This window comes from Narcine bancroftii, chromosome 1 (assembly GCF_036971445.1).
Source record: "Narcine bancroftii isolate sNarBan1 chromosome 1, sNarBan1.hap1, whole genome shotgun sequence".
Classification (NCBI taxonomy): domain Eukaryota; kingdom Metazoa; phylum Chordata; class Chondrichthyes; order Torpediniformes; family Narcinidae; genus Narcine; species Narcine bancroftii.
The window spans coordinates 4,529,318-4,551,388 of record NC_091469.1 but is presented as its reverse complement, the minus strand read 5'-3'; the positions used below and the strand labels follow the sequence as shown (position 1 = coordinate 4,551,388).

The window sequence follows — 22,071 nt, the reverse complement described above, 5'->3', positions numbered from 1 at the left end:
GTGTCCCTGTATCTTGGATTAAAGGCAGAATGGATTTTTCTCTTGAGGAAATCCTAGACTTGGATTTCATGGGTGGGCTCAAGTAGGCAACTTTTGTCTCTTAGTCTGAATGGTGAAATTCACAACAGGAGATTATACCTTGAACCACTGAAAACCTTTGGGCCCATTATGTGTATGTCAGTTCTATTTTTTTTTAAAGTTATCCAGTTAAACACATTGCTGTCTGACAGATCTTTTTTTAAATATTTATCCAATTCCCTCTGAAATATGCTGCTGAAACTGCTTCCACCAGTCAAGACATTCATGGCTCTCTGGATAAAAAAAATTCTCTGTCATCTTTGTGTTGTCACTTATTTTGTATCTGTATTCTCTGGTTACTGGCCTTTCTGCTTGTTGAAACCTGATCTACTCTTAACAATAAAAATTCAAGAATTTGGCAACTTGTATTAAGCATCTCTTCATCCTTCTCTGTTAGAACAATGTTCACATTTCTTGTTACTGAACTCTTGATACCTTTTCAAAAATGCAGGACCCTGGTTGGAATGCAACTGATAATTTACAAAATCTTAAGCCCAACTTTGAGATTATTACATGAGCTAAATCTGTTCTATACTTGTGCAGCAGACTTCAAAGAAGGAATGGACAATTTTATATCACCCAATTCATGCTCCTCTAATAGTTGAAGCACTTTAACAGACTCGCACAGTTCTTCTTTTGTCCTCCTTTTCTCACCTACTCATTGCCTGAGGGCTTGATTGTGTCTTACAGGTATGTCTGATTTCCAGTTTCTTGCCTTGCACAATACGACAGAAGGCTCACAAATGTCCATGTATGACAAAGTCATCCTCCGCAAACCTGAACACAAGGAGTTTTTTGACCAAGAATTGCCACTCTATATACCCCCTCCAATATTTTCCCGTGTGGATAACCCTGTGGATTATTTCTACCGACCAGAGGTCCAACACAGGTCAGTATAAGTAACCAATTTTGGGAATTTTACTTGTGTAAAATGAATATGGCACCATTCAACAGAAATGGGCTTTATGGCTTATCTGGTCACTGTCATTGTCCCCTTTTAACTAATATTGGCTGTATAACTTCTATTCTTTCATCTTCTTTATGGCTTGCTCTTAAATGTATCTTGAGGTATGATCACAGCCACCCCATGCATGCCATTGTCATTCTCCAGGAAATGTTTCTATTGAGCCTCTGTGTTGATTAATTATGACTATCCTTTATAAATTAGGAGCAGGATAGGCCTTTTGGCACCTTAACCTTGCTTTGCTATTTAATAAAACTACAGCAGATCTGTCTGAAACCTCAGTCCCACATTCCCATCTATCTCTGATCTTTCAATCCCTTGCTTATCTAACTGTGTTTAAAAATATTCAAAGATTCTGCTTTCATCATTCTTTGAAAAAGAGTTCTGTGTAAGCCCCTGGAGGGAAAAGTATTTGAATTCTCTTTGTCTGAAGCAGGCAGTCTTTTGTAAACAATAGGCCCTTTCATTGAAAAGAAAAAGAAAAAGCCTGACTGTAAAGGCAGAGATTCTCAGTTCTTATGTTGGGAGACTTAAATCTATGAATGTGTCTTAGCAGGCTCCAAGGCGCTGACTGCAATCCCTCTCGGGGAAGGATAATCAATAGAGCGCTGTGCTCTACCACACCACATGAATGTACAGCCGCTGTAAGTGGCTAGTCAGGGGCAGCTGATGACACTGTCAGCCCGCGACCCATCTCCCCACTCACCCATCTCCCACCATGATCTTCTCAAGGCAGAGGCCTTCGGGGAGCAGGGGCCAGCGGGAGCCATCAGGGAACAGCCGGTGTCTTCGGCCTTCGGGGCCGCTCTCTGCAGCTCAAAACATGGCAGAGCAATGGCTATCTTCCTTACCCATAATCCCCCATGCAGCTGGAACTGTTCTGGGAAACACAGAATGGTTCCAGCTGCATGCGGAATTATGGGTAGGGAAGATGGCCATTGCACTGCCATGTATTTATGCAGGGTGGCACTACGAAGCCAGTTGCCTTGCCTCCATAGGCTCCGGATGGCGCTACGAGGCACTGCTCAACGTGAAAGCGGCGCAAGAGCAGCCTTCTAGGGCTGCTCCATGAAAGGTAAGTTTTATGTTTTATCTCTGTCCTTGTAACTGGCCTCCAGGTGGGGGCCTGGCATGAAAGGGCCTAATGACTCCTGTTATGAGCCCAGCGGACCCCAAAACCCAGCTGCAATAGAAATACACCAGGACAAATGGTTACTTAAACAAAATTTGCTTTTAATTATCTTTAAATGTGAAAACAGAATTAAACTTTAACTTATTTCTATTTTTAACTTACTTAACCCCCTTCTAATTCTAAGCGCATGTGTTTGTAATGTATGTGTAAATTTAGAAAAGTTCTTTGGTTCACAGTCCAATCTCACTTCTCATTCTTCCAAGTTCACAGTATAATTTTTATACTGTGCACAGAAGTTAACATGTATAAAGTTCTCCAGGCTTTGGTGCTTGAAAGGTAAATGGTTCCGCTCAGGAAGGTTCTTGTAGGTTTTGAGGCGAGAGAGAGAGGGGACATCCACAACTGAGGCACTACCATTAGTCACCTCCATGTCTTGCTGATGAAGCATGCCCCATTAGGGTTCTGCAGCTAATGACCTTTCACGTTTGCATAGAGTTCCTTTCTGTTTCACTTATTCCAAGTGAAACATCTTAGACAGCCAGCCGTATAGCCATCTTACACTCTGGAACTTCTGTTTCAGTTCCAACAGCTTCTGCTTGACACTCAGTTCCAGCAAGCTTCTCTCTGTGTCTCTCACATTGACTGAGACCACTTGCTTGACCCTTCTCTCTCTCTCACTCTGACACCCTGATTCACACAAAGGTTGCCAGCTTGCTCGACTGACCCCATGAACTTTTCCAGCAAACAATAAAAGTCATCTGTTCATCTGTTGTTTTTATGTAAGCAAGAACCCATTAGTAACCTTTGAGCACTTTTGTCAAAAGCTCTGCAAAGAGGTATTAGGAGGCAATATGTCTCTTGCTGTTGCTTTAAAGACTAGTTCATTCATTTCCACAGTTTCTGTAAAGTCACTCATAATATGAATTCTCCAGTATTTTCAAATACTATTTTTAAAGTGTGTGTATGTAACCTACTCTACTTTTCCTAATTTATCTCCTGAAAATATTTCTGTATATTCTGTCACACTCCTGATTCCAGTTCTTCCACCAGAGGAAACATCCTCTCCACTTTCACCTTGTCAGGTCCTTAGAATCTTGTATCTTTCAATCAAATTCTATCTTGTTTCTAAATGGCCATCAGATTCAAGCTTATTTTGTCGCCAACTTCTCCTTATAAATTTTAATATACAGCATGGTTACAGGCCTTTTTGGCCCATTTAAACTCAAATAACCCACATCCCCGGTACATTAAGAGTGGTGGGAGGAAATTGGAGCTCCAAGGGAAAACCCATGCAGATGCAGGGGGAATGTACAAATTCTTTACAGACAGCGTGGGATTCAACCCTGGCGATGCAAAAGCATTGCGCTCTCCACTTCACCAACTGTGCCGCCTGCCAATACCCCCCCTCTGATTTTCTTGTATTAGTCTAGCAAATCTTCTCTCAGCTGCTTTCAATACATTAATATTCTTCAAGTAGGGAATCTAATGCTCTACACAGTATTTCAGATGTGGTCTCACCAATGCTCTACGTAACTGAAGCATGCCGATTCTTCTGTAATCTATTTCCCAACAATAAATATTAAGGTGTTCACTTTCCTAATTGCTTGTACGGATATGGTTGTCCTTGTGCATGGTTCATTAAAAAAAATGCAAATCATTATTTTAACCCTTCAATATTTCTGTCAAAAGGACAATTACATTTTTCCACCCAGATTTTTGCCTGCTCATTTCACTATCTCTATGCCTCTATGTATCTTTGTTGCAATTTATTTTCCTATCTATTTTTATGTTGTCATCATCAAAGTTGGTAACCAAATTTATGGTGACTTCATCCAAGTAATTTAAACAAATTGTAAACATTTAACACTCCAGTTATCACAGACAAAAATTGATAGAAAATCAACTGTGTTTCCTGTTAGGTAGCCAGTGCTTTTTTTCCACACCCACATCCAATAATCTTATCAATTGCACCCCGAGTCCAGAATTTTACCAGTTTCTCTTTGTATTTTCTACAAAGAACTTCATTAAGTTGATCAAATTTTACTTTTCCCAATGACTTAAGTTTTTCTGTAATGTGGTAATAATAGCTTCTGATATTTTCCCCATGACAGTTAACTGGCCTGTATTTTTCTGCTGCCTTTCCTTTTATTTTGGGTGGAGACCTCCGGTTTTAGCTTCCTCCCACCATTAAAATTATTATCTTTCTAATCACCCCATTCATAATTTTAAAAGCTTTAATGTGTTCATCTTCGTTCTCTTTTGGAGGAAAGATCTCCAGCCTGTCAAATTTTATTGATTATTAATTCTGCAATTATCAAAATGAAATTGTGGCAGCTTCTATATTATTTTTATTCTAAATCCACAAAACTAATTTAGACTCAGTTTTAAAAGTCGATGCTGACTATATTATTCCTCCTGTTTGTTCCTATTAGTAGATCCCAGTGGGAAGTTTTGTTAACATTCTCGCACTTTAAAAAAAAATTAGCGCTTTATGATGTACTAAAAGAACAAGTTTATTGTCATCTGATTGTACAAGTACAACGCAACAAAACAGCTTTCTCCACTCCTCAGTGCAAAAACATGCAGACATACAACCAGACAAACAATACATATGCAGTACATATAGTGCTCTACATAATGTTTCGGACAGACATTTTTTTCCTTTATTTGCCCCTGTGCTCCGCAGTTTTAAATTTATAATCCAACAATTCACATGATTAAAGTGCGCATTCCAGATTTTATTTAAAGTTATTTGTATATATTTTGGTTTGATCATGTAGTAATTATAGCACTTTTTACACATACTTCCCCATTTCAGGGCACCATAATGTTTGGGATATTTGGCTTCACAGGTGTTTGTGAGTACTCAGGTATGTTTAATTGCTTCATTGGTGCAGGTATAAGAGAACTAGGCTTGGCTCTAAGTTTTTGATCACCTTTGGAGTCTACAGTTGCCATTTTTCAACATGAGGACCAGAGTTGTACCAATGAAAGTCAAAGAAGTCATTGAGGCTGAAAAACAAGAATAAAACAGTAAGATACATCACCCAAACCTTAGATTGACCAAAATCAACTGTTTGGAACATCATTAAGAAGAAAGAGCGTACTGGTGAGCTCAGTAACTGCAAAGTGACAAGGAAGACCTCTCACTGCTGATGGCAGAAGCATTCTCATCATAATGGAAAAAAAAATCCCCATTTCCGACAGATCAGAAAAACTCTTCACAAGGCAGATGAGGATGTCAATGAGTACTGTCTGCAGAAGACTTAAGGAACTGAAATACAGAGGCTACACTGCAAGATGCAATCCAATAGTTAGCTACAGAAACAAGATAGCCAGATTACAGTTTGCCAAGAAACATTTAAAAGAGCCTGCAGAACTCAAGAGAAATGTCTTGTGGACAGATAAGACTAAGGTTAACCTTTTTCATTGTGATGGCAAGAGCAAAGTGTGGAGTTGTAAAGGTTCAAGATTCAAAGCATACCATCTCATTTGTGAAACCTGGTGGTGGGGTTATTATGGCCTGGACATGTATGGCTGCCTCAGGTGCTAGTGTACTTTTTACATTTTTATTAAAAATTTAGACAATCAACACTGTAACAGGCCAATTTGGCTCCAAGAGTCTGTGCTGCCCAACATTTTTTTAATCTTCATTAATGATGTAACCGTTGATGGCAGCAGAAAGTGAATTCTGAGGCGTATAGAAACATTTTATCTGCTCAAGTTCGAGCAAGTGCCTCCAAACTCCTTCATCCTACAGCGAGACAATGATCCCAAACATACTGGTAAAGCACAAAAGGAGTTTTTCAAAGCTGAAAATTCTGGAATGGCCAAGTCAGTCACCTGATCTAAATCCAATTGAGCATGCTGAAGAGAAAATGCAAGGGGAAAGCCCCTGAAACCAGCAGGAGCTGAAGATGGCTGCAGTAGTGGCCTGGCAGAGCATCACCAGAGAAGATACTCAGCACCTATGAATAACAGACTTCAAGCAGTCATTGCATGCATGGGATATGCAACAAAGTACTAAACATAACAACTTTAATGTACATTGCTATGTCCCAAATATTATGGTGCCCTGAAGTGAGGAAACAATGTATAAAAAGTGTTGTAATTTCTACATGGTCACACCAAAATGTTTACAAATAACATTGAATAAAATCTGGAATGTGCACTTTAATCACATGTGAATTGTTGGATTACAAGTTTAAACTAGAGCATAGGTCAAATAAAGGAAAAAAGTGTCTTTGTCCCAATCATTATGGAGGGCACACTACATTCAAAGATAAAAATAAAAAGGTGTAACTATAATGCAAACTCTTTCATATTCCATTATTAAAATATACTTCTTTTACACTAATGTTTAAAAATTACAAACTGTTAAGAAATTTCAGTTTGATTTTTGCCAATGACTTCTTTGTAAATCCATTCTATTTGAATTTTCGATCCCATGAAGGGTTTTGTTTACGATTTTAGTTGGATTTTATCTGGTATTGGCAAAACAGTGAAAGATTTAATAGGTGTAATGTAAAGAGTAAAATCAGATAGCAATGAATTTTTCCATTTCTAGGGAAGGTTATCACCCTCCAAAATTGTCTAACGAGAATTTAATCGGTTTGGGACGAGCCCGCCGTCCCCATAATGCCATATTTGTGAATTTTGATGATGCTGAGGTCCCATCCCAGCCACTTGAAGCTGCAGTTCAGAACTGGAGGAAGTTTAACACTCAGGAGACAGATCAGAAAGCTGAAGAAGAACTGAAAAGGGTGAGTAGTAAAAGTATCCTTTTATCAATTACAATGAGTGAATCTTGTTGATTTCAATTAATGCTTAATTTAATTTTTCAAAAAAAGTTCTTCCTGATGAGACAGTAAATGTTCATTCCTCAACCAGCATAATTTTAAAACGGGATCATCTTATCACATTGTTGTATGTACAAGCTTAATGTTCTACAAATTGGCTGTCATTTCCCCTGCTCTAATAACAATCGAGTCCACGCTGCTGAAGATCCAGCTGCGCTGGGTGGGTCACGTCTCCAGAATGGAGGACCATTGCCTTCCCAAGATCGTGTTATATGGCGAGCTCTCCACTGGCCACCGTGACAGAGGTGCACCAAAGAAAAGGTACAAGGACTGCCTAAAGAAATCTCTTGGTGCCTGCCACATTGACCACCGCCAGTGGGCTGATATCGCCTCAAACCGTGCATCTTGGCGCCTCACAGTTTGGCGGGCAGCAACCTCCTTTGAAGAAGACCGCAGAGCCTACCTCACTGACAAAAGGCAAAGGAGGTAAAACCCAACACCCAACCCCAACCAACCAATTTTCCCCTGCAGCCGCTGCAACCGTGTCTGCCTGTCCCGCATCGGACTTGTCAGCGACAAACGAGCCTGCAGCTGACGTGGACTTTTACCCCCTCCATAAATCTTCGTCCGCGAAGCCAAGTCAAAGAATAACAATAATGATAATTCTGAGTTACTTTGATACTGAAGTCCTGATGGTATTTCCTGTTTGTATCCTTTTATGGCATGTGAGTATTCCTGGAGAGGTTAGCATTTATCCCCAGCTTGTCTACGTTTAGAGCTGTTGTGATCAAAAGTATGTGGGAAATGGAAAATGCCAACATTTCAAATTATTACAAGTTTTAGACTGAAAACAATCCTGTTTTTCTTTCCATTTAACCTACAGAGTGTTTCTGGTATTTTCTGTATTAGTTTCAGACTTCCAGCATCTCCATTTTTAAAAAAATTAGTGACGCAGGATGTTGCTCTGAAGATGTGATAAGGCAAGAGTTTGTATGTTGTTCAACAAGTTTACAGTACAACTCCAATTATCTGAAATTGGAGTTTCTGAAATCCTCAATTTCAGATAGTTGAGGATATCCAAAATAAATCAGAACTCCTCATTTGTATGAAAATTTTTTTGAGCCAAACTGACCAGGTACCCCGGGCTCCTGCCTTTGGCACAGCAGTGGACCTCAGGCTCCTGGGCAGGAGCAGAACCCTAAGGCTCCCAGCACAAGTGGGAGCCTTGGAGTGGAAGTGGTGGTGTCATTTTGCTCTCACTCATCCTGTTATTCCTCCATTTTTGTTTGTCATGTATTTTCAACCTGTCTTGGAGTGAAATTGCCATGCCAGAACCAACTCTATATTTCTGCCATGGTTTTGCCTGTTAACCATAAGACAAGTAATTTGTTTTTTTTAAAGAGTTAACATTTGATATGTTGTGTGAATATAAAAGTTGAATGACGTCTATTTTTGCTGTTCCAGTTATCTGTCCTTGCAGTTATTTCTTACTGACCATGTCAGCATTAAATTACTAGCTGCTCTGCAAAATTAGTGGTGGGGGGGGGGCCCTTCCTTCTTGAACTGCTGTTTGAAACAGCTGGCCACTTTGCAGCCCCATTTCAGAGGGCACTTGAGAATCACCCACCTGTATATATATTTGATTGTCACTTGTCTGCTATATAAAATTAATTTATTTTGGAACGAATACTCTAGCTTCCTGAAAACTCAGTAAGTAAAATGGATTAGTCTTTCTGATTATGAACACCCTTGGGGTGCAATTTCTGTCAACAAATAAAGGATTGCACATGGTCTTGTGAGTTATTCCTTAAAGAAGAAAGAACAAAATCTCATTCTGCAAATCTGTTGTCTGTCTTCTTAGCTGTTTGAAATCAGGCCTGTTTGGTCCCGAAATGCTGTGAAGTCAAATATTAATGTTCATCCAGAGAAGCTGAAACTGCTCTTGCCTTTTGTAGCATACTACATGGTGAGTTACTACAGGTTTTCTTTATTAAATCATAGATTCATACTGCACAGGAGCAGGCTATTTCATCCCACCCGGTCCAAGCCTATGTGATGCCTATCTACTCTAGTTCCATTTGTCTGCAATAGTCCATAAAACTCTTAAGCCTTTCTTGTCCAAATTCTTGTCTGTGTTCCTTGTAAGTATTTTAATTGTACCTGCCTCCACCTGCTCTGGAAACTTGTTCTTGATATTCACGACCTTCTGTGTGAAAAGTGTACTCCTGATACATTCTTTAAATTTATGCCCTTTCACTTTAAACCTGGGCTTGCAAAATTCAGACTCCTGGTCTTGGAAAAGTCTGTGATTTTATCCAATCTGCCCCCATCTGTAAGGTCACTCTTCGGCCTCCTGCATTACAGAGAGAATTAATCAGCCTTTGTAATCTCAATTGTAGCTACAACCTTCATTATTAGACAAAGTACTGGTTACTCTCTTCTACACTCTATTGCCACCTCATTCTTCTTGTAGAATGGCAACCAGAAGTGCACACAATCCTCAAGTGTGGTCTAACCAATATCATGTGCAACTATATCATAACGTCCCAATACTTTGTATTTAAGGCAGAGCCCACCTCACTGACAAAAGGCAAAGGAGGAAAAACCCAACACCCAACCCCAACCAACCAATTTTCCGCTGCAACCGTGTCTGCCTGTCCTGCATCGGACTTGTCAGCCACAAACGAGCCTGCAGCTGACGTGGACATTTACCCCCTCCTTAAATCTTCGTCCGCGAAGCCAAGCCAAAGAAGAAAAAGAGAATAGGTATCTGAATAGTCAGGATATCAAAGGTTATGGGGAGAAGTCAGGGGAGTGGGGCTGGGTGAGATAATGGATCAGCTCATGATGGAATGGTGGAGCAGACTCGATGGGCCAAATGGCTTGCTTCTTCTCCTACATCTAATGGTCTATACTCAAAGCCATGGCCAAGCATACCAAATGTCTTTTGTTCTTTCCACTTGTATCACCACTTCTATGAAGTATTAAACTTGCAACCCCAAGATTTCTCTGTACATTAACAATCCTAAGATCTCTGCCATTTACTCTATATCCTACCGTCATTTGATCTCTCAACACTGCACCCAATCTTCCAGCTGATCTGTGTCCCATTGTATCCTTAGGCAATCTTCTTCACTAAAGGTTAGATTTGGTATGGTGTAATTTGTGTATTTGCACTCTGTCTTGTTTGACCAGTATACTCTATTAGCCAGTTCTTTTATGCTGAAGAATTTAGCTGGAGTCATCTGCGTGAGTAGCAGATTGTAGCAAACAAGAAGCTGGAGGTACAGCCATGGTTTTGGGTGAGGACCCCTATTTTGAGTCTCAAAAAAGGGTCCTGACCTAAAACATTGATTGTCCACTTCTTTCCATTTATCTTCTTAACCTGAATCCCTCCAACTACATGTTTGCTACAATCTGGAACTCGGATGTCCCCAGTTTCTGGGGCCTCTAGTCTACCACATTGTAGCAGTGCTTGTCTTCCCCAGTAGATGAATAGTAGCCATTACTTCTTTCCTTAATCATTGCCTTAAATTAACAGGAAAATGTATTGCTATTTTGATAAAGCGCTACTTTGCTTTGTAGAAATGTTATTTGGTAATGGGTTTGGTAATTTGACAAAGCTGTTAACAAATTTGTCAGGTTTCTTTGTTTTTGGTGAAGACTTAATAACTATAAAAAGTTGATGTGGCTTGTGATTTAACCCTACATAAATGCATGGACTCGTAGGGCCAAACTGGCCTGTTCTGTGCTGTTTATGGTGATATGGTGGTGATAAAATGAATTCATAAGTTTAAGCACCTGTAATTCATTGCTCTGTATCTTGGAGTGTGTGTTGTTGGGACAGAAGAGCAAGGATGGGTCAGAGTACTGACTGTTAGTAGGTTGAGGGATTTGTTCATTGTGAAATATTTAAAAATAATTATTTTTAAATTTAGACGTACAGCACGGTAACAGGCCCTTTCGGCCCACATGCCCATGCCGCCTAATACCAATTAACCTACAATTCCCCTGATACGTTTTGAAGGGCGGGAGGAAACCAGAGCCCCTGGGGAAAACTCATGCAGACACGGAGAATGCACAAACCCCTTACATTCATTGCCGGATTTGAACCCTTGTCCCGATCGCTGGCGCTGTAACAGCATTGTGCCAACCGCTACGCTAACCATGTTTGGCTGTGGTGTTGTATCTCTGGTGAAGCTAGGGGTTGGGGAGAATACCTGTCAGCCTCCTCCTTCATTTCCTCTTTCTTTCTTTTTCACAGCTCACAGGTCCCTGGCGAAGTCTCTGGGTAAGGTTCGGATATGACCCAAGGAAAGATCCCAAAGCGAAGATTTATCAGGTGTTAGATTTCAGACTTCGTTGTAGCACCAAACATGGTAACTGTTGAGAAGGATAAACTGAGTGTAGTCTTGTGCTTAGAAAAAATGTGTATAATATGAAAAAAGCAACCTGTTTGTGTATGTATGTTTATTCTTTCCCTCCACTCTCCAACTTTATTCTAAACTCTGACAGTTTAGTTTTGAGGGATTGCTACAGTCTTAGAAGTGCCGTATTTAATATTAAATGTTAAGCTGAAGTCCCATCAGTCCTTCTGGATGTGAGTGATGTCATGACCAATCTTGAAGAAATGTGACAAGCAATTTGTCTGCAGTAGACTTCAACAAATGGCAATGTGGTAACAAATATATAATTAGCTATTGTGATGGTTATTAAGGAATAAAGATCATTCAGGCTGTTGGGGAGAAATTTTGTGTGTATGGAATCATACAGCATTTAAACAGATTGGTCAGCCCATTCTGTAATTTCCAAGCACTTAGCTGATGGCTTTCTTTGTGATGCTATCACAAGCACTCGTCAAAATAGTACTTCAGTGTTGTGAGAGTTGCTGCCCCTCTACCTCCTCCGACTTCAAGCATCCAGTTGTTGAAAGAAAATCTTCCTCCAAAACTCCTATCCTTTCCTCTCACTTATATTCGTGCCTTCTGGTCATAAATACTCTTGCTAAGTGAAAAGCTTTCTTAATATTTATTTTTATCTATATCCCTCAATATTTTGTATTCTCAATTAGATAATTCCTCTATCTTCTCTGCTCCAAAGACCCAACATATTCAATCTCTGCTCATAGTTGAAATGACCCATCCCAAGCACCATATTGGTGGATCTGTTCTCTGATGCAGACTCTGAGGTAGTGCTGTGGGATCCTGTGGAACCATAGAACATGACGGCACAAAAACAGGCCCTTTTAGTCCCACTCACTTGCATCAATTCCATATCCCTCCAAACTCCTCCCATCCACGTACCTGTCCAAATTGTTCTTAAACGTTAAAATTGAGCCTGCATTCATTATTTCAGTTGGCAGCTCATTCCACACTCCTGCTACTCTCTGTGTGAAGAAATTCTCCCTGATGTTCCCCATAAACTTCTCCCCTTTCACCCTTAACCATTGACCTCTGGTCTGTATCTCACCTAACCTCAGTGGAAAAAACCCTACTCTATTTATACCCCTCATAATACCTCTATCAAATCTTCCCCTTATTTTTCTACGCTCCAGGGAATAAAGTCCAAGCTTATTTAACCTTTCCCTATAACTCAGTTCCTCAAGTTTGAGCAACAACCTAGTAAATCTTCTTTGCATTATTTCAATTTTATTGATATGTTTCCTGTAATTTGGTGACCAAAAGTGAACACAATACTCTAAATTTGGCTTCACCAATGTCTTGTACAACTTTACCATAATATTCCAACTGCTATACTCTACTCAATTCTTTGATTTAAGAAGGCCAATGTGGCAAAAGCTCTCTTTACAACCCTATCTATCTGTGATGCCAGTTTCAGGGAAATATGTATCTGTATTCCCAGATTCCTCTGTTCTACCACACTCATTAGTGCCTTACTCTTTACCGTGTATGTTCTTTCTTGGTTTGTCCTTCCACAATGCAATACCTATTTGTCTGCATTAAATTTCATCTGCTATTTTTCAGCCCATTTTTCCAGCTGGTCCAGATCCTTCTACATGCTTTGAAATCCTTCCAATCTGACCATAAGCCAGAAAGTAATCATCCACTACCACTTTTTGGCTTCTACCATGTAGCCAATGTCGAATCCAGTTTACTACCTCACCATGAATACCGAGCATCTGAACCTTCCTGACTAACCTCCCATATGGGACCTTGTCAAAGGCCTTACTAAAGTCCATGTAGACAACAACCACAGCCTTTCCTTCATCAACTTTCCTGGTAACCTCCTTCGAATAGCTCTATAAGGTTAGTTAAATATGACCTACCATGCACAAAGCTACATTGACCATGCCTAATCGGTTCCTGACTGCCCAAATACTTGTATATCCGATTCTTCGAAAACCTTCCAATAACTTGCTGCTGATGTCAGGCTCACTAGCCTATATTTTCCTGGGTTATTTTTGGATCCTTTTACATTCAGCAGAGAGAACATCATGGCTTATTATCATTTTCTTTTCTGAAAACTGCATCCCCTGCCAATGGAGCAATCTCTTATTTTTCAGGTCTCTCTGTGATGCCTCATTCCTATAAATATTTTGTGCCCTGATGTCTGGACATCCTTGCTGCCCAGGAAAGTGCATTAAATTCCAGCTCTTGAATGGTATACACTGAGTAATCTGCTTATAGGGATTAAGTAAATGAAAATTCCACAGTTGAGTGGAATTTAGCTGAGGCACAGATATAATAATCTTTTATTTTGCAGGTTACATGCCCTCTGACATGCCAGTGAAGGCAAAACGCAGCACATTTAACTACAGCCTGCCAATTACCATCAGCAAGCCAGGTAAGAGCCAGTGCATAATGGTAGACTGGAAAATACTTTGTGGGTCGGCCACTCCAATGCAAGTGACAGAACTTGTCGGTTTTATCAACTTTGCAATGAATCTCCACCCCACTCTGAAATTCACTTGGACCATTTCTGACCCTTCTCTCCCCTTTCTGAATTTCTCTGTCTCCATCTCACGATGTATACTGACATTTAATATAACCACACAGCCACTTCAATGACACCTCCTCCCACTTGGTCTCTTTAAGGGTTAAGAATGTCATCCTTTTTTCCCCAATATAATTTGCTTTCACTGCATCTGCTCTCAAGATGAGACCTTCCAAAATGTCCTCCTTTTACAAGCAAGGTGGCTTCCCCTATACTGCGATCAATAGAGCCATCTCTCACATTTTCTCCGTTTCTCGGAATTCTCCTTTTAGCACCCTCCTCAACCCCAAACGGAATAGGGATAGTGTTTACCTTATGTTCATCTTTCACGCCACCAGCCCCTGCATTCAGCACATCATCCTTTGTCGTTTTTAACAGCAGCAACTGGACCCCAACACCACATGGATCTAGCCTTTCCCACCAATTTCGGCTTTCCATTTGGATCGTTCTCTCTGTGATTCCCTTGTCCACTCATCCCTCCTCACTCACCTCTTTGTTGTCCCTGATACATTCCCCTGTAACTGTAGGAAGTATAACACTTGTTCTTGCACCTCCTCTATCACACACCATCCAGAGTTCTAAGCACCCCTTCCATGGCAGGCAAAGATTCACAGGCACCTTCTCTAACCTCGTTGACTGCATTTGGCGCTCCCAATGTAGCCTTCTCTCCACGAGTGAGACCAAACCCAGGCTCGGGGACTATTTCACAGAACATCTGCACTCTATCCTCAGAGGCCATCCTAGTTGCATCCCATTTCAACTGCCCTTCCCAATCCCACTGTATGGGCCTTCTCCACTTGAGTGAAGCCCAATGTAAACTTGAGGGACAACACCTCATATACTGCCTGGGCAGTCTACAGCCCAATGGTATGAACGTAGAATTTTCGGATTCAGATCATGAGACCCCTCTCTCCATTTGTAACCCTTCTGCTCTTCTCTGACTCCTACCCATTCTCATCCTCCTTTGGTACCATTCCCCTCCACCCTCATCTCACCACTGGATTATTCCACTGTCCTCCTCCCCCACCCCCTCAGCCCTTTGGTTCGATGTGATCTCTCCTTGTACTACCATTCCACCTCTACTTAACAGAGTCCACCACTGGCAATCTGATCACCCATGTCTGACTCATCTTCCTACACCTGACCTTTTTGTTTTTCTTTCCTTTCTCTCCCTTTGGGATCTGGCAATCCATCATATTGCAACTCTAACCCATTTGGGGTTCCTGTCCTCTTTTCACTAGCTTCTGCACTAATTTAACCAGCCTCAATAAAGGGTTTTGCCTTGAAATGTCAATCGTTCTTTTTCTCCCAATGATGCCAGCCATGTTTCTCCATCAGAATGTGTTCGGCTTCAGACTTCAGCATCTGCAATCTCCTATTATGTCCTGACTCAAGTTGTAAATTGTAATGCCAGACTGAGACCCCACAAATTGGAGGAATTTATTTGAAGAATATAAACATTGAGGGAAAAAAATCACCTTGGGCACCCTGTAGCCAGATGGCATTAACATTGACTTCTCCAGTTTCCATAGCTGCCCCTCCCATCTCCACTTCCCCCTATCCCTATTTCTCCTTTACTCTAGCTCTGTCTCTCTCTCTTTCCCTCCATCTTCTTTCCCTCCATCTTCTTTCCCTCCATCTTCTTTCCCTCCATCTTCTTTCCCTCCATCTTCTTTCCCTCCATCTTCTTTCCCTCCATCTTCTTTCCCTCCATCTTCTTTCCCTCCATCTTCTTTCCCTCCATCTTCTTTCCCTCCATCTTCTTTCCCTCCATCTTCTTTCCCTCCATCTTCTTTCCCTCCATCTTCTTTCCCTCCATCTTCTTTCCCTCCATCTTCTTTCCCTCCATCTTCTTTCCCTCCATCTTCTTTCCCTCCATCTTCTTTCCCTCCATCTTCTTTCCCTCCATCTTCTTTCCCTCCATCTTCTTTCCCTCCATCTTCTTTCCCTCCATCTTCTTTCCCTCCATCTTCTTTCCCTCCATCTTCTTTCCCTCCATCTTCTTTCCCTCCATCTTCTTTCCCTCCATCTTCTTTCCCTCCATCTTCTTTCCCTCCATCTTCTTTCCCTCCATCTTCTTTCCCTCCATCTTCTTTCCCTCCATCTTCTTTCCCTCCATCTTCTTTCCCTCCATCTTCTTTCCCTCCATCTTCTTTCCCTCCATCTTCTTTCCCTCCATCTTCTTTCCCTCCATCTTCTTTCCCTCCATCTTCTTTCCCTCCATCTTCTTTCCCTCCATCTTCTTTCCCTCCATCTTCTTTCCCTCCATCTTCTTTCCCTCCATCTTCTTTCCCTCCATCTTCTTTCCCTCCATCTTCTTTCTTTCCTCCAGCTCTGCATTCACAGAGCCTCCCCCGATCAATTCTCACCTTTCCTCTCTTGCCCTTCCATCTGTATCCAATTATCACCTTTTATCTGTTGGTCTGTACTCCCATTCTGCCCTTTCCTTCCTTCTCCCCCAGCCTTTCTGTTCAGGTGTCTGCCTGTTTTTTGCTCAGACCTTGAAGGGCTCAGGCCTGAAACATTGATAATGTATTTTTAGCTCCTGTGGACACTGTTCATCCAGCATTTTTTGTGTTTTTTACCAAAATCTTAGTGTCTGCAAACTTTTATGTTTCACTATCTTGATTTGTTGCATGTGTGGTCATGCTTCTTTTTCCATTAAAAAAGTGAACCTATTTGTTCAAGTGCAGAATTCCACCCATTTTCAGAATATTCTTACATTGTGTTCTCCTTCAGCTTGTAGGTGCAAGAAATACTTTTCTCTCCTTTATAATGCATTTGGTCTTAGAGATCAACTTAAGTATAAAATTTAAAACCTGTTCTGACCATGGCAGGTACAGCATTGTCCGAAACCTGACAAAAGTAGTTGGATCCTGTCAAATTTGAATCAGATAGCAAGGCTCTGTATAAAGAATAGAGCCTTGGTGTATTTATTTTAAGATTCCTGCAAAACCCAAATGGTTTTTGGTATCAGAACCAACACAGAATTAGAGTTGAGCAGCCACTCTCTTATCATGTTCTTTCTGATAAAAGGTCACTGAACCAAAGCTTTTCCTCTACTTTTCTGTCTGTATAGATTCTGCATGATTTATCTTCAACATTTCTGTTTTGATTTTATTTAGCATTTTCATATGTATGTGTGTGTGTATTGTAACAGATCTATGTTAATATTAATCTTTAGTCTAATGTTAAAACTATATTTCATATAACTATATATAACTTAGTAAAAAGTTAGTTTTGGGTGGACAGGGCTCATTGACATTCAACAGACACAGGATTCTTTGCAGCTTCACAATATTTTGTTAGTAAATTCCAGATAGCCTGGAACCAGGAGAGAACCATCAAGCAAAGTTAATTACTTTGATTCTGTAAGTAAGTGGTCAGAGGTGTGTTTAGCACACAAGTGTCAAGAGATATTATGAACTTCAGAGTCAGAAATTATGTCACATAAATTGAGATCCTACTTGAAGGATAAATTAGGAAGCAGTTTGAGTTTGCCAGAGGCAAGTAACCTTGAATATGTGATTACAGATACAATGATAATCAAAAGATTTATAACAAATATGTATATTAAACTGCAAGAAAAGGAGAATGAGGAAACAAATGGTAAAACTAAACAAAAATGGGAACAAGATTTAAATATAAAGATAAAAAAGGAAACATGGGAGAAATTATGTTCTGGAACGATGAGAAATACAATAAATACGAGGCTACGTATGATACAATATAACTGGATACACAGACTATACATTACACCTCAAAAGTTAAATAAATGGGACCCAACAGTATCTGATAGATGTTTTCGATGTAAAAAAGAAATGGGAACAACAATTCATGCAATCTGGACATGTGAGAAAGTAGAAAAATTTTGGGAAGATCTCAATCAGATATTAAATAAAATAACAGAAAACAATATACCAAAGAATCCAGAGATCTTTCTCCTAAGTAACATAAAAAACAAAGAATTTGGAATTGATTTGGAGGATGCACAAAAAAGATTTGTTAAGATAGCTCTAGCCGTAGCAAAAAAATGTATTATGTCAACCTGGAAATTGGAAGATAATTTGAAAATACAACAATGGTATATAGAAATGAATAAATGTATTCCATTAGAAAAAATAACATATAGTTTAAGAAATAATATTGAAATATTCGAACAAATATGGGAGCCTTACATTAAATACAATAGCGAAAACCTACCGGGGACAATCATTACCTAAGTTGATGGAAGGAGAAGGAAAGAAAAGAATGGACTCAGTAGAATTTCTGGTGTATTTTTGTTGAATGACAACATTGTCTGACTGGTTTAATGTATCCTAGATTGTATACCTTAAATGGATGGGAGGGGGGTGGCGGGGGGGATGGGTTGGGAGGAGGGAGGTGGGGGGGAGAAAATGTCACTGTATATGTGTGAAAAGGAAAAAGTGTGTATCATGGCTAATGTGATTTATGGTGTGAAAAATAAAAAAATTAAATTAAAAAAAAGAAATTATGTCACATATCATGTGACAAGAGATTTGCAAGAAAGATATCAAATCAGACATATTTTAGATCAGTTCAGAAGTCAAGACACTATCACACACACAGGAGTTGGAACCTTGTGAAAGACGGGGTTGAATTACAGTAACCAGAATAGGTGCTGTTATTTGTTACTCCTAAAGGAAGGGGAAAATACAGAAAATAAGTGGATTTCAAAAGGGAAACCACTTTCCGACTGCTCTTTTGAAAATAAAGAGCGCAGTGTTATCATTGGAAGGAACTCTGGCTCTTAAGAAGAAAACTGAGGAAAAAGAAAACGTGACCTGGAAAAACAGGACTTGTATTATCCTATTCACAGGAGATACAACATTAGTGGCTTTTAACTAAGTAAAACCACTTCTCATTTGTGCCCAGAAAATGGTCACTTCTGTTTAAAGAATGTCACTAAGAAAGACCGCTCATCAAGAGAAGTGTGAGTTGAAAGAGATCTGAAAATATAATGTTTAAAAGTGTTTCATAATTACTTCTGAACTGCAATTTAAAAGGATTGTGAAGTCAGCAAGATATTTGAAGGTAGACTTTTAAAAGTGACATTTTCAGAATCAAGTTTAAACTGTAATAGTTTTGGACTTTAACACACGCACACACACGCTACAGTCATTATCAGTTTTGAGAGTATGGGTGATATCTTTATGATGAGACCATTTCTGATTTATTGTTCATTCAGGAGACTGAGCCATCTTATCCTATTAGAATCTACTCTATTTGAATATATTAATTGAAACAAGAGAGATGCGTAAGTTTGTTTTAAAACTCTCACCCTTGAGTATCTCATCCCTAGAGTGTCCTCTGCACTTACAACCATCTGAAATCTCTACAATTAATTATTTGCACGTCCATGCTTTTAATTAGTCCAGAACCGGCAGCACGGTGTATTAAACCGTGGAGTTCCTTCATGTTTCTGCCTCTCTCCTTTTAACATGTTCCTTCAAGCCCATCTGTGAAATGCTGGGGAGATTTTACTGCATTAAATTAATTATAAATACAGATTGTTATTGCTACTGAATAGCAATCATATGCTGATTTAAACTGTTTAAATATCTAACTAGCTGAAGTTAGTGGATTCAAAACACCAAATACAAAACAGGAAACAGATTAAGCTATCAGAAATGTACCCAATGCTTTATAACTAACATCAAAGTCTGTAAGGAGTTTGTACGCTTTCCCCGTGACTGTGTGGGTTTCCCCAGGAACTCCGGATTCCTCCCACCATTCGAAACGAGCCGGGGGTGTAAGTTAATTTGGTGTAAGTTGAGCAATATGGACTCGTGGGCCGAAATGGCATGCTACCGTGCTGTATGTCTAAATTAAATAGTCATTGAAATCTCTTCTTTGGCTTGGCTTCGCGGACGAAGATCCATGGAGGGGGTAAAAAGTCCACGTCAGCTGCAGGCTCGTTTGTGGCTGACCAGTCCGATGCGGGACAGGCAGACACGAATGCAGCGGCTGCAAGGGAAAATTGGTTGGTTGGGGTTGGGTGTTGGGTTTTTCCTCCTTTGCCTTTTGTCAGTGAGGTGGGCTCTGCGGTCTTCTTCAAAGGAGGCTGCTGCCCGCCAAACTGTGAGGCGCCAAGATGCACGGTTTGAGGCGTTATCAGCCCACTGGCGGTGGTCAATGTGGCAGGCACCAAGAGATTTCTTTAGGCAGTCCTTGTACCTTTTCTTTGGTGCACCTCTGTCACGGTGGCCAGTGGAGAGCTCGCCATATAATACGATCTTGGGAAGGCGATGGTCCTCCATTCTGGAGACGTGACCCATCCAGCGCAGCTGGATCTTCAGCAGCGTGGACTCGATGCTGTCGACCTCTGCCATCTCGAGTACCTCGACGTTAGGGGTGTGAGCGCTCCAATGGATGTTGAGGATGGAGCGGAGACAACGCTGGTGGAAGCGTTCTAGGAGCCGTAGGTGGTGCCGGTAGAGGACCCATGATTCGGAGCCGAACAGGAGTGTGGGTATGACAACGGCTCTGTATACGCTTATCTTTGTGAGGTTTTTCAGTTGAAATCTATGCTCATATCAAATGGTCAACACTATTTGCCCGGGCGGGCAACTTGATATAAAAGATTAAATGATACAAATTGTATTGATTTTAATTAAATGTGTGATTTTTGATATTTCCTAACTCTTAGCCCCACAGGTTGTGAGTATTCAGGATCTAACAAAAGCTCCAAAGTTTCTCAACTTTCCACAAAAGAAAATGCTAACTCTATCAGGATACAAACTCAAAGTAAGTTTTAACAGAGTGGTGGTGTGGGAATTTTGGTCAATGTACACAAAGGTGACCATTTACAAAGAAATATATGGGTCAGAAAGGACAGTGCACAGACTGGACAAAGCCACAAGAAGGGTTGTCCTATTACCAGAATCACTTACAAGAAAGATTGGATATTGTTGAGAGTGAGTCAAAACTAATATTGCGCAAGAATAACCACTAGGAGGGTTCATGATGAACACTTGTGGACAGTGACGTCTGAATTGGTTCATTGTAAAATTGTGGGCTTTGTTTTAAGTATTCTTGACATTATCTCCTCCTGCCCAACTGGATCCCTCCTCAGATTTGAATAGCTTTCCAGCAAAGCAATGGATTAGATCAGAATGAAATTGATCCCTTTCATTCTGAATACTGTTCTTGTAATTCCAGGAGTCGGCATACATCTTTCGAGAGGATACCTTACCACCATATTGCCAGATGTTTTATCAGCTATGTGACTTGGAAGTGGAAAGGTACTGACCCATTGGACTTGAATAGGAAGGGGTTTCAGTGGAGAATGGAAGATTGAAGGGTACACACAAGTATTGAGGAAATTCTCACTGTTGAACTGAGGTGTCTCAGGGATAAGTATTGCCAGGGCATCAGGAAGAAATCACCTGTTGGTCTTCAAATCAGTGCCATCAGACCCTTTACGCAGACCTAAGAAGACAGATGAGACCTCTATTACGTTTCTATCACTAACCCAGTCAATACCTTTGGAATCCAAATTTAATCCTGACCCGTCTGACTGAACTTGAGTTGTTTGTCATAGTATGGACATTCTAATTTGGGTCCGGGCATTCTGATCTGGACTACTGTATTTATTCTAACCTCTGGCTAAAGTTTGAGTAAGAATATAGAATTAAGATGTGTGGCAACTTCGTTAGAAATGTTGAATGATGGTCATATCATTGGAAACCATTTTCTTCTCTTATTTCAGTTTAACAAAAATCATCCATCGAAATAAAGGCAAAGAGACCACCTGTAATGAGAGGGATGGCTGGTGTTTGCCCAAAACCAGTGACGAACTCCGGGATCAGATGTCTAATATGATTAAAGAGTTTTGCCGCAAGAAGCGAGCAGGTGTGGCCAGTAACTTAATGAACAAGAAGAATCAGAATTTTTAACTTCTAGTCATTCTGACTTTATTTTACCCTCTCTGCTTCAACTTCTAACCATCCTCTTCCTGGTTCTCTTCTGTAACCTGGATTATATTTATCCATCCTCTAAAATGTTTAATTACTGTAATAATATCCACCCAATAGCAAACTGCCCTAGACTATGGAGCCCAAGTCCTTCTCCATATCTGGAGGCAATCTTGTTCACATTCTCTGCTTCATCTTCAGTATGTT

General features: G+C 40.4%; 1 protein-coding gene across 6 annotated transcripts in view; it reads left to right on the top strand.

Annotated features, from left to right (window-relative positions):
- Nucleotides 1-22,071, top strand: part of gtf3c5 (general transcription factor IIIC, polypeptide 5) — a 30,789-nt gene that overhangs the window by 1,576 nt on the left and 7,142 nt on the right. For all 6 annotated transcript variants that reach the window (XM_069919207.1, XM_069919218.1, XM_069919197.1 and 3 more), the window contains exons 3-10: nucleotides 769-967; nucleotides 6,742-6,937; nucleotides 8,835-8,939; nucleotides 11,238-11,352; nucleotides 13,697-13,777; nucleotides 20,598-20,695; nucleotides 21,110-21,192; nucleotides 21,660-21,802. In XM_069919207.1, the coding sequence (XP_069775308.1) occupies nucleotides 769-967; nucleotides 6,742-6,937; nucleotides 8,835-8,939; nucleotides 11,238-11,352; nucleotides 13,697-13,777; nucleotides 20,598-20,695; nucleotides 21,110-21,192; nucleotides 21,660-21,802 (1,020 nt within the window). The remainder of the gene's footprint in view (nucleotides 1-768; nucleotides 968-6,741; nucleotides 6,938-8,834; nucleotides 8,940-11,237; nucleotides 11,353-13,696; nucleotides 13,778-20,597; nucleotides 20,696-21,109; nucleotides 21,193-21,659; nucleotides 21,803-22,071) is intronic.